Raw genomic sequence first — 12574 nt, 5'->3', positions numbered from 1 at the left:
TCCAGGGCACCTCGGGTAGTGGAGACCATGGTCGAGAGTCCCCGCAACATAGCGAATGATCCTCTTCACGGCCTGCTGGTGCTCCGTCGTCGGTCGCTGCATGAACCGACTGACGTAGCCGACGGAGAACGCCAAGTCCGGCCGTGTGTGGGCGAGGTAGCGGAGGCTCCCCACAAGACGCCGGTACTGAGTAGCGTCTACCTCCTCCGCCGTGCTGTCACGGCTCAGCTTCAGCCTTTCCTCCATCGGAGTAAGAGCTGGGTTGCAGTCGATGAGCCCAGCGAGCTCGACGACGCGCTTAGCGTAGGCGGTCTGTCGAAGTGTGATCCCGGAGTCGTCCTGGTGCACCTCGATCCCCAGGTAGAAGGAGAGAGGCCCCAGGTCGCTCATCTGGAAGGTGGCCTTCATCTCCTCCTTGAACGCCGCCACCTCCGCATTCTTGGTGCCGGTGATCACCAAGTCGTCAACGTAGACACCCACCAGCAGGGCATTGCCTCCTTTGCCCCGCCGGTAGATGGCCGCCTCGTGCGGGCTTTGCTCGAAGCCCATCCCCTTGAGTGTGGAATCCAGCTTGGCATTCCACGCCCTCGGGGCCTGCCGCAAGCCATAGAGGGCCTTGCGCAGACGTAGCGCCTTACCCTCCTTGCCGGGGATCGCAAATCCCGGCGGCTGGTGCACGTAGACCTCCTCCTTCAAGTCGCCGTTGAGAAACGCCGACTTGACGTCCATGTGATGGACACGCCAGCCCTCCTGGGCAGCTAGCGCAAGGAGGAGTCGCACGGACTCCATCCGTGCTACGGGAGCGAAGGCATCGTCGAAGTCGACGCCCTCCTGCTGCACGAAACCTCGTGCCACCAGGCGGGCCTTGTGCTTGACGACGGTGCCGGCCTCATCCCTCTTCAGCTTGAACACCCACTTAAAGGGTGATCGCGCGGTGACCGCGAGGGAGATCAGCAAGCTCCCAAGTGCGGTTCTTCTCAATCGCATCCATCTCCGACTGCATCGTGGCACGCCATGCCGCGTGTCCCTCGGCCTCTGCGAAAGACCGAGGCTCGCCATCGTCGCACGCGAGGTGCAACTGTGCCTCCAGGTTGTGAGGCACCAGTCCCGGCACCGGCTGATCACCGAGAAGGTCCTCCATCGTACGATACCGCAACGGCTCGCCGTCATGATACGCGTCGACGCGCTCCTCGTCGTGAGAGAGCGGAGTAGCGAACTCCACCGGACTGTGCTCAGCACGAGCAGGTGTCGAAGTAGACGGGCCCGAAGGAGTGGCTATCGGTACTGGAGATCGCGGCGTCGCCGGCTGTGGTGGTGCAGCCGAGGAACTCGGCGCAGCCGGAGTCGTAGCTGAAGGGCGTGGTGCCGCCGGTGTGGCGGGCGCCGGAGTCGGTGGAGGCTCGGGGACCGGGGTAGGCACGCTCGGCGAAGAAGAGCTGTCTACTCCCCCAGCTCCCTCGAAGTGGACGTACTTGACGGTGAAGTCGTCGTACGTCGGAGCCGAGCCGTCGTCCACCGCCTTGTCCCACGCCCATCCTCGCCCTTCGTCGAACACAACGTCGCGCGCCGTGCGCACACGCTGTGTCTCCGGGTTGAGAATGCGGTAGGCTTTCGAACCCTCCGCGTAGCCGATGAACACTCCGGAGTGCTCCTGTCGTCGAGCTTGCCGATGGGGCCAAGCTCCTTGGCGAACGTGAGGCAGCCGAAGACCCGCAGGTGGGAGACCGCCGGCTTACGCCCATGCCAAGCCTCATACGGCGTCATGCCGTCGAGTGCCTTGGTGGGCGAGCGGTTGAGGATGTAGACGGCCGTCACCACCGCCTCTCCCCAGAAGACGGCCGGCATGCCCCTCTGCTTGAGGAGGGCCTGGGCCATCCCCACCACCGTCTGGTTGCGCCGCTCGACGACGCCATTCTGCTGCGGGCTGTACGGCGCGGAGTAGTGGCGCTGGATGCCCTCATCCGCGTAGTACGCCGTGAACTCTGCCGCCGTGAACTCACCGCCGTTGTCGGTGCGCAGCACGCGCAACTTGCGGCCGCTCTCCGTCTCCGCAGCAGCCTGAGCACACCTGATGGCGTCCGCAGCCTCTCCCTTGCTGCCGAGGATCATCACCCACATGAAGCGGGAGAGGTCGTCGACGAGCAGCAGGAAGTAGCGCCGTCCTCCTGGTGTGACCGGTGTCACCGGGCCACACAAGTCCCCGTGTACGAGCTCGAGCTGCTCCTTGGCTCGGAAGCTCGCCTGCTGGGGGAAGGAGTGCCGCCTCTGTTTCGTCAGCACGCAGACGTCGCAGAGGTGCTCCACGTGGTCGAGGCACGGGAGGCCTCGCACCATCTCCTTGGCGCCGAGCCGCTTCAGGGCCTCAAAGTGGAGGTGCCCAAAGCGCTCGTGCCACTGCCATGCCTCGTCGTCCCTGTGAGCTGCAAGACAAAGAGGCTGGGCCACCCTGACATGGAGGATGTAGAGGCGATTCTTCCCTCGAACCACCCTGGCGAGAAGCCGGCGACGGTGGTCCCAGATGCGAAGGACCCCGCTGTCGATCACCACGCGGGAGCCGCTCTCATCGAGCTGCCCAAGGCTGATGATGGAGTTTCGCAGCGCCGGGATGTAGTAGACTCCGGTGAGCATCCGGTGCTCTCCGGACTTGGCGGTGAGGATCACGGAGCCCACGCCCTTGATCTCCACAGCGGAGGAGTCCCCGAACCTGACGGAGCCACCTACGTCGACGTCCAGGTCGGAGAAGAACTCCCGCCGCCCGGTCATGTGGTGCGTGGCGCCGGAGTCGAGGTACCAGCCATCGACCCTGTCGTCGTCAGAGCTGTCGCCGAGGAGGACTCGGGCACGCGGCTCGTCGAGGTGGAGTAGAGCGGTGGCAGGCGGTGCTGCCGGATGCGGCCCCATGTCCCCGTGGAGTAGGAACAGTGCCGGCTCGTCATTCGGCTGGGCCTCCGCGACGTGGGCTTGGACCCCACGCCTCCGCTGCGGGCAGTCCCTGGCCCAGTGGCCGGGCCTGCCACAGTTGTGGCAGGCGTCGTCTCGTGCCGCCTTAGGCCTGTCAGCGGCGCCGCCTTGAGCATCTCCGCGAGCGCCACCCTCGGTGCGCCCTCGTGCCCCGGCTTGGGCACCTCCGCGCCCCTTTCGCGGCTTGCCGCGCTTGCGGCCACCAGTCGAGGGAGAGGGGTCCCCCCTCCTCCTGTCACCGCGCCGAGCCTCCCACTGCTCCTGAGTGAGGTGGAGCTTCCCACCGATGGAGATGCCTCTCGAGGGAGGCTGTGGCTCGTCGCTGTCGACGACCTTGAGGCGACCTATCGCCTCCTCGATCGTCATGGTGGAGAGGTCCAGCAGAGACTCGATTGAGCGAGCGGTCTGCCTGTACCTCTCGGGGACGCAGCGGAAGAGCTTCTCGACGGCTCTCTCCTCGTCGTAGGTGTCGTCGCCGAACTGCACCACCTTCTGCAGCAGAGTGTTGAGACGAAGGGCGAAGTCATCAACATCCTCACCTGGCTTGAAGGCCAGGTTCTCCCACTCCTTGCGAAGTGCCTGGAGAGTGGTCTTGCGGGAGCGGTCGCTGCCGATACGTGCCGCAGCGATGGAGTCCCAGGCCTCCTTGGCAGTTCGCTTCTTGGAAAGCGTGAACTGCATCTCGGGTGGGGCTGCTGCGATGAGAGCATCCAGCGCCCATCGATCCGCATCGTAGTCGACATCGCCGTACCGGACTGCCTCCCACATATGTCGCACCTGGAGCTTCACCTCCATAACCGCGGCCCACTCGACGTAGTTGGTCTTGGTGAGGGTGGGCCACCCACCGCCGGGACCGACGTCCCTGACCACCGCCTGGAGGCCGTGGTAGCCGGGGGCGCCGCCGCGCGCACCCCAGCCAGGAGCACCGCCACCAGAGGCGACGCCTCCGCCGCCAGGCGCGCGGCCCCCTGACCGCCGGCGGACGCGCCGGCCTCCGGGCCGCCGCCGTGGGGGTGGGCTGTTGCCCACCGCGCGGTCCGCTGCCGCGCCCTCTCCGTTGCCAACCCCTCAAGATCCCCGTCGGCGGTGGTGTCGCCGGCGATGGAGCCGCTGAGGCTGCCGCGCAAGGTCTCAACCTCGACCTCCGCCGCACGCGCTGTATCCTCCGCCTCCGCTGCTTCCACCTCCGCCCGGGCAGCTGCCAGCTCCGCTTCAGCCAGCCTGGCCGCCCTCGCCGCTGCTGCAGCGGCTTGAGCCGTCGCTCGGCTGCGCTCCTCTACCACGGCGAGCTCGGCGACTTGCTGGCGCCGTGCGCTCGAGGCGACCGAGCGCTGAGACGGTGCGTCGGACATGGCGTGCCTCCAAGGGGCTGCTGCGTGGAGAAGGGGAAGGGAACGGGGAAGAAGAGGCAGCCGGAGCTGCTGCTGCTGCTGCAGCGGCTGGTGCAGCTGCAGCTGCTGCTGCTGCACTAGCTGCTGGTGGTGGCTGGGCTGCTACAGCGGCTTCGGAAGGGGAGGAGCAAGAGATATCGAACCTACAGAAAAGTACGGCTCTGATACCAGATGTTAGTAGCTCAATTTTCACTCTCATTGAGCTGAGAGGATGACACTCAAGTTGGGGAAGTTTTCTGGGTTTTTCTCCATTCACACTCACAATGCTATGCCTTCCAACGGGAGGGGTGGCCACATATATATACAGCAGGCTGCTGGGCAGCAACGAGACCAATAATGCTAGTCTAACTGCTGTCCTTGCTGTCCTAGAGAGGACACTAACTGCTGTCCTAGAGAGGGCACTAACTGCTGTCCTACAGTCCAAGATGCCTGCAGTCCAGGATGCTAACTGCTGCTAAGGACCACAAAGACCAGCAGCAAAGACTTATCCATCACAATCTAGCTCTCCTGTCACTACTGTGTATTCCCGAGGAAAGAAAACAATGTGCATCATCTCAATTCTCACGCATAAGCATGCACGCCAGAAGCCTCGCAATCACAGACTGATTGTACAAAGGAGGGGATCAGCTCAAAATCAGACAATGCAAACAAAAAGGAATCAAAGCATGAGAAGTTAGAACCTTCCCATTTTACAGAATAGACCCAGAACACGGTAATTAGGTGATCACGACCGCTGGCCAACCAAGCACACCTCGCCTGGCCAACGAAAGGCAGCACATCACTCAGCTTAGCACACGGTAATGACAAGGAAAAGCCTCAAGTTTGTAGCAACCTATGTAAAGGTGAAGACATGCATTAGTTCACAATGCCGTTATCTGTGTGGAACTAGTCACTTCATATGCACATGGCAGTACTGTAAGACCGGCGAACGCACCGAAGAGGAAGTGGTTATCTCTTTACATTCTTGTCGGACTGAGAAAGTCAGGCACCTGAAGGTGCTTTTGCATCAGGAGCTGCCGCTGGTGGCGGTTGCGGCTTATGTTGGAGAAGGGGAGAGAGTGCCTTGACAACGATGCTCATGCTGGGTCTAAACTCAGATTCGTATTGCACACAGAGTGCCGCCACCGCTGCAAGCTGCAATAGATAGAAGAGTACCGTTGTAGAGATAAATTTTGGCTGAAGATGTTGCTTACTGCTCATACTTGCAGTAACCACCACATTGAAACACGCACACAGAGAAGGGATAGAAGGAAAGGCAGACCTTGGCAACTCCCTTTGGAGGATACTCTCCCTTTAATCTTGGATCTACACATTGTTTCACTGTATCCTCAGTCAATCTAGGTGTTGCCTGCATAAAAGTTGAAAAAAAAAATATACAACAAAGTAGTCATTAATCTGGATACTCCTTAGCTGACAATAAATTAGCATGTGAATTTTGTATTCAATGTTTTGAAATGCTACGATCATGCAAAGATATTGCCATGAACTGGACCAAACTGTTCCCATGAATACAGTAAGAAATTGACTTAATTGTAGCAAAAGAAAACTCCAATTAATAAAGAAATAACTATCTAGTTAGGTTTGAACGTTCGGTGGTTATATCTCCATATGAAGTAGCGAAACAAGACGGGCAGCTACTAGCTTATGGACCACCCAAAAAATAGCTTGTTATAACCCTTAGACCATAGTACAGGGCAGAGTGACAAAAGCAGTATTGATGACAGTTCAAAACAAACATTGAATTGTTGGTGTTTCCTATAAGGTTGAACAATACCGGTTTCTGAGAGATATGTGCAAATACCAGTATAATCTGAGATTTCGAAATATCTTGTGAAAAATTTAGCAAATCAGAGCCAACTCTTGTTGTTCCTCTGTGTACTAATATTTCCCTTTTTCGTTTAATCAACAGAACAGTTCTACCCTGTACCACAAGCTGTAGTTTGCAACAATTCTTAAGTTGAATAGTAGGCTTATTAGGAACTGAATTAAATGCTTACCCATGTAACCAGACTCTGCTGACCTCTAGGCATCGTATGATCTACTGGTTTCCTTCCTGTTAGAAGTTCTAAAAGAACAACTCCAAAGCTATATACATCACTTTTCTGAGTTAGCTGGCCTGTCATGGCATACCTGCATTGTTAACAAAGATAAATTTAGTAGATTGTTTGGTATAGTTAATCGAGAAGCCAAAATGATGGTTAAGAATTTGAGTTGAATAATTACTCGGGAGCATGGTAGCCAAAGGTTCCAAGGACACGAGTAGAATGCAAACGAGCAGCCATATCTGGAGACTGATTTGAAAGATTGAAATCTGCAATTTTCGCTTTGTAGTCCTCAAACAGAAGAACATTGCTAGACCGTATATCCCGGTGGACTATCGAAGGCTGCACCTTTTCATGAAGATACTCAAGCCCTTTAGCAGCATCTATAGCAATCTTAACCCTCTGCATCCAGTCAAGTGCTGGGCCAGGTTGTGCACCTGGTACACCCTTTCTTCCTTTTGTATGACAAAAATGAGAGAAAGCAAAACAGATCAGAGCATTATTGCATATGAATCGTTTAGAGAATGGCATGCTATGAATGAAACAGGTGAACAACTTAAAACCTTAAGTAACTATGTGAGTAATATTGCCGAGCCTACACGAATTTACTGTGATACAGTAACATTCATACCATGCAAAATATCATGTAGAGAACCCATCGTAGCAAATTCATAGGCCACCAAACGCTGATTTCCTTCCACACAATATCCAAGCATTTCCACAAAATTATCATGTTTTAGCTTTGAGGCAATGGATACCTACATAGAAGATGAGGATACAGTATATGGTCAATAAATAAAAGCTTAATACGGATAGAACAAACGGTACGGAATATAATAACTGGTAATGCGTGCACATAACTATAGAACCATTAACCAAACCTGTGTCAGAAACTCATTATCAAGTTCAGGGTCTGTTGAAGCATCAAGCTTTTTAACAGAAACATGTTTTCCACTGTCCAGAATAGCGTAATACACTCTTCCATATGATCCCTCACCAATCAAAGCCTTTGATCCAAAATTGTCAGTCTTTTCTTTCAGTTCTTCAAATGATAATTCAGGGACTTCAATGGGAGGTGGTGCTTTGATAGGATCACTATTGGCAGCAAAACTATTTCCTGATAGCCATGTAATGACAAATAACTTTAGTCCCCAGCAGCCGAGCACAACAGGCATAAAGAATAGCGATAAAGCACATTCCCATTTTCAACATTTTTTTTAGCACTGCCGAAATAAATATAGTTTCTTATCAATGTCTTCATTGAAACAGAAAGATCATAATGGTCCATATTTTGAAAATAATACTTGTTATCTTTTTTTTTAAAAAAAAGGTCAGATTAGGTGGATGCAATCCATTTTCCTAGAGATTCATTGTTCAGAGAACACTAGTTGATGATAGTTCAGACTCAACATCCTGAAATTTGCCTCACAGGAAATGATACTATTTGACATGAAGGAAATGTTGACACAAAATTTACTGAAAATATCCAACATGCTTCTGAAGAATCCAAGACAGTGATATACAAATCTGGCAAATTCAGTTTCCACAGTAGTTTCAAAATCATTTCTAATCCTCTGAGAACATAGGATCTGTACCGATAACCTTGGAAGTCAACGACTTAACACAAGAAGGACAACAAGGGGCAGAAGGAAGAAGGCAGTACCTTCTTTCTCATCTGGACTTATGGGGAGTTCATTTTCATGTTCACGGTATGACGCATGAAACTGCGTGCAGCAAAACCACCGGCGCATAGCGACCTCCCTGTTGACTTCTCTTTGCCTGTATGCCTTCAATATAAACAACAGAGAACAAGTTAGCCACTATACATAGTTTCAACTAAGAGTATCACTTCAATTACATGGGAACATTCAGATGAAAAAAACAGTGTGCCCGTCTGCACGAGGCTTCTAAGGCAACTTTTACTTCCGCTGACCGGACAAGGGTGCTCTAGGCTGGCATCCAGTTTTACCAAACACTCCTGGTTTAAGTGAATGATTTTCGATGTGTTCAATCATTAATACCCTTATTCAAGGTGATCACACAACCGTAATGAACTGTTAAAAGTATATTTCCACATCCTGATCAATAAGCAGATCCATGTACAAGGTGGCCTAACGAAGCAAAACTAGAGATACCCAAGTACAACCACATACATTGTATGGTGGACAACCACATGCATTGTATGGTGGCATTCATAAGTCAGAATGCTTACATCATATTTTTCAAATATCTATCGTTGGCAAACGACAGCAGCAACACGGAAACGCAAATCGCCACAAACACAGCTCCCGCACCAGACTTTACCGCCAAACCCCCCGCGCGCGCCATCCCACAGCGCGCCCCGCGCGGCCGCCCGTCCCGAACTCGAGCCGCGAACCTAGCGACGCGCGCAAGCCGAATCGGGTCGGAATTGAGCCATCCGGACCCTCGAGGCACCGCATCGGAGAACATCTTCAGCCCCGCCGCGCCGGCCGGGCCTCCACCCCGCCACCACCCGACGCGGAGACCAGCACGGCGGGGCCGCGCGACAAAACCTACCGAGCGCTACAGCCGGCCAGGGCAGACCGTCGCGCCACCGCCACAGCCAACTCCCCAGCGGAACAACCCCACGTCCCCACCCAGGGAGACGAAGGGAACGAGAGAGAGCAGAGGGGGCTCACCTGAGACGGGTCGACGGCGGGCTCGATCCCCCGGGTGCGGCGAGAGGCGGGGCGAAGAGGACGACGAGGAGGTGGAGGTGGAGACGCGGGAGCGGAGCGGAGAGAGGTGGGGGGCGGTGGCGTATGAGCTGGCGAAATGATCTCGTGCGGGGTGGTGGGGGTTGGTTGCAGCGCCCCTGCCGTCTTTTTTTTTCATTTTGGCCGTCTTTTTTTTGCATTTTGGGCCTTTTTTTAAGAAATTTACGTTTAGATCCCTGAAGAACATATTCCCGTATTTAGATCCTGGTGTCGGCGCCACGATTCATAGCGCCAAGGTAACATGTTTCGGTGCTAAGGCTCATGGCGCCGAGTGCCGCCCACGTGCTGACCGGTCAATGAGGTGGCGACGACGTGGCAGCAAGATCAGCACCATAGACTATGGCACCGACCATGCTTCCTGAACCCACGCCCTCTTTCTTCTTTCCGAAGTTTCTTCCGTTTATTCTAACTTGGTCTTGGTTTTTCTCTTCTCAGAAATCAACATACTCAACCTCGAAAACTTTGATTTGATTCATATATCTGGGAGAGCAAGGTATAATCTCTCCCTTCGTCCCTTTTTCGCATTGATTTGGTCTATATTATGTGTATAATTGAACTTTAGATACTTCACCGCTTAGGATTTAGGGTTTAGTTAATTTATGTATTATGCAACTGTAGGATGCCAAGGCGTAGTAAATCTAAGTAAACCAAGGGTGATGACAGTAATAGCCTTCACTCGTTTTGCTACCGAACGCAGGGAGGAGAGGGAGGAGAAGCTAGAGCGAGTTCGCTGTGCGAAAGAAGCAATTGAGGAGAATCCGGATGCATTCAGGCAGGGGAAGTGGTCTCGTTGCACCCAGTAGTCTTGCAGTAATTCCTGTGTTGTCATGTAATGGATTTGATGATGTTGTTTCAATGTGTTCTCATGTACTCAGGTTATTTTATATGTTGTCTTGTAATGGTCAGGTTTATTTTATATGTTGTCGTGTGATGGATTTGATGTTGTTTTAGTGTGTTCTCGTGTAGTCGACTACTCATTATGTTATCGTTTATTGCGTATTCCAGCATACTAGTATGTTGTTATTTCATTCATTGTGGTCATAATATTTATTTCAATATTGCAAATCTAATTAAGCACTTTAACGTAATGGAATTAAAGACTACAGTACATAGTTGAACATGCACAACACTTGAACTAGCATGTGAGGACATCTCTAAAACACCATCGACCTCCATCGACCCCCTCGGCGCACATCTGCACTAAGCAGTCCTCACCGTGCATAAATTTTGACCAATCTTCATTGCGATTATCGTATCCTCTGAGAGGTGCATCCTTGATAAAATCACTCTTACTCTAGAAACTCATACATTGCTTCCGGAAACAACTAAACAAACTAAATTTTCTGACTGCATACCTAACTATATAAAAATCTAATAATCTAACTAACTAAATTTTCTACCTACAATTAATAACGATATGAAGCAATTTTCTAACTTAAATTACCTAACTAAACAAATAAAATTAAATAACTAAATTACCTAAACTAATTTAACAAAAAAATACCTAAATTACCTCCCTAACTAAAAACTAGGTAGCTACATTACCTAATAAAATAACTAAATTAGATAAACTAAATAATGACTAAACTTATTTTAAGAAAATTACCTTGCTGCCGGGGGAGTGGGCCCGGTGGCCGGTCGGCCCGCTGGCGCGCCGGGGAGGGACGGCTCGAGCCTGTGTCGCCGGTGTTGCCGTGGAGGAGGAGCCCGTGCCCGAGCGGTGTGCTGGTGCCTAGGGCGGCGTGGGTCAGACGGAGTCCTAAGCGGACGGAGGCGAGGCAGGGCGGGGCCGGACGGCGGCGGAGCTGGGCGGAGGTGTGGCGGGACGGCCCGGAGGCGCGGCAGGGCGGGGCGGGGTGGAGGAAGACCTCGCGAGAGAGAGGAAGAGGGCGCGGGGAGACAGATGCGCCGCGGCGTATAGGATAAAAGCTCAGCGCCGTGATATGTGACGTCAAGCTCGGTGCCAAGATCTGTGTCGCCGAGTTTGGCGTCGTGGTTCATGGTTTCGAACCCCAGCCACATCAGCGCCAGGTCCTCGACCATGCAGCAGGTAGGTAGACACCTCGGTGTCGAGACGTGTTATCTTGGCGCCATAACTCGCGGCGTGGATCTAAGGATTCAAATATGGGAATACATTTTTCAGGGATCTAGACGTGAAATTTCTTCAGAAAAGGGCCAAAATGAAAAAAAAGACGGGCGCCCCTGGCCCCGGATCGCTTCGGTGGCGTGGGGGCGGAGACGGAGGTGGCTTCCGGTCTTCCGTTCCGTATGAGGCCAGGCAGCAGAGGCAGGGCCGAGGCCGAGGCGCAGGCGCCAAGCCCACGCGACGTGACAGCCGGCGCCCGCGGGGGCCGCGCGCGAGCGACAGCGCGGACGCGTGCCGTGCCGTGCGCCGCCCGCGTTTACCAGACTTAACAACCTGCGCACTACGCCTTTGGCCTTTTCTGCCCTTTCTTTTTATTATTCCGCCCGCCGCCACTCCGCCTCGGCGGTTGCTTCGCTTGCGCCGGCCCGCTCCGTACTGCCTGCCTTGCCCCGCTGCTGTTTCTTGCTCCGGCGGGGACAGCTTCAGCGACTTCTGGGGCCTCTCCGGTGCCAGGCACGTCTTGGTCCTGGACGACCGATTTTTGCTTCCCTGGCTGGCGTGCCGTCCGGACTGCGTGTTAAGGTGTCTGTAAACACGCTGGCATGGCTCGGCAGGGGAAGGAGAAGATACGGAAGAAGAGCACATGATTTGGGTGGTAATGGTTATTGGTGCTGGCTCAGGACGTGTTCAGGCAAATATGCATCAGACACAAACCAGACATAGCCCTCAAACAAAGATTAGCATATAATTCAGTCGTCGGGTGGAGGGACAAGAAACGAAAAGAGCTGGAAATCATCGCCGAAACTTGCATGTAGTTTGGGGGGTGCACATGTACAATTTCGCAGGTTCTTCTTAACAAGTGCCCAACGACACGGGGGGAGAAACGAAAAAGAAAGCTAGAAATATAATCCTACTTTGCCTGAGCGCCGCCCAAACGGTGCCGTGCCAATTCAGTCCATCAGGCCCAATATGTAACTGGATTTCATGCCATCCCAAGGAGGTGCGTGTGTGGTTCAGTGGTTGGGCCGCATGGGAATTGTGCAAGATAGCATCCGTCACCGACTCACCTCTTTCCACTTTGGCGTCACATCAACGTATGGATGCATTGTTCTTGCTATAGCAAATCAACATTCTATCAGACGTTAGCTTGGGACGCTTGGCGCCACATCGGTCGTTCACTTTAGCCTGTACGCAGTACCAGCGTCCAAGCGGCATCTTGTCTTCACACGCACGCGTCCAAAATCATTTTGCTGCCGACTGTAGACGTTCAAGTCGCTCCAAGCAGGTCCCAGAATGTTATCATCAATCCATTCCGTTTGAGGTTTGAGTCTCACGTTCCAAGCCACGGGCCACCAG

General features: G+C 53.6%; 1 protein-coding gene across 3 annotated transcripts; it reads right to left on the bottom strand.

The window, feature by feature from the left end:
• Nucleotides 1-4906: 4906 nt before the first annotated feature.
• LOC112881381 (PTI1-like tyrosine-protein kinase 3) lies at nucleotides 4907-9205 on the bottom strand. 3 transcript variants are annotated; one of them, XM_025946037.1, is made up of 9 exons: nucleotides 9055-9205; nucleotides 8058-8181; nucleotides 7276-7511; nucleotides 7026-7152; nucleotides 6576-6849; nucleotides 6350-6482; nucleotides 5614-5700; nucleotides 5287-5486; nucleotides 4907-5184 (listed from the first exon to the last, which is right to left on the bottom strand). In XM_025946037.1, the coding sequence occupies exons 2-8, from the start codon at nucleotides 8143-8145 to the stop codon at nucleotides 5334-5336; spliced, it is 1098 nt and encodes a 365-aa protein (XP_025801822.1). In that variant the 5' UTR covers nucleotides 8146-8181; nucleotides 9055-9205; the 3' UTR covers nucleotides 4907-5184; nucleotides 5287-5333. The 3 variants fall into 3 exon arrangements, with proteins under 3 accessions (XP_025801822.1, XP_025801821.1, XP_025801823.1); XM_025946036.1 differs by having other exon boundaries at nucleotides 4907-5486; XM_025946038.1 differs by having other exon boundaries at nucleotides 4907-5486; nucleotides 8058-8173.
• Nucleotides 9206-12574: the final 3369 nt, after the last annotated feature.

This window comes from Panicum hallii, chromosome 2 (assembly GCF_002211085.1).
Source record: "Panicum hallii strain FIL2 chromosome 2, PHallii_v3.1, whole genome shotgun sequence".
In the NCBI taxonomy this organism is placed as follows: Eukaryota; Viridiplantae; Streptophyta; class Magnoliopsida; order Poales; family Poaceae; genus Panicum; species Panicum hallii.
The sequence above is the reverse complement of the archived record's forward strand: the minus strand, read 5'-3'. Positions and strand labels throughout refer to the sequence as shown.

What these genes read in the sequence shown, in the direction of transcription:
- LOC112881381 (XM_025946036.1), bottom strand. Translation starts at nt 8,145, where the DNA reads ATGCGCCGGTGGTTTTGCTGCACGCAGTTTCATGCGTCATACCGTGAA. An exon ending in AAGTCCAGATGAGAAAGAAG is followed by an intron (nt 7,512 to 8,057) that starts GTACTGCCTTCT and finishes CATGGCTATCAG; the next exon opens with GAAATAGTTTTGCTGCCAAT. An exon ending in ATAATGAGTTTCTGACACAG is followed by an intron (nt 7,153 to 7,275) that starts GTTTGGTTAATG and finishes TCTTCTATGTAG; the next exon opens with GTATCCATTGCCTCAAAGCT.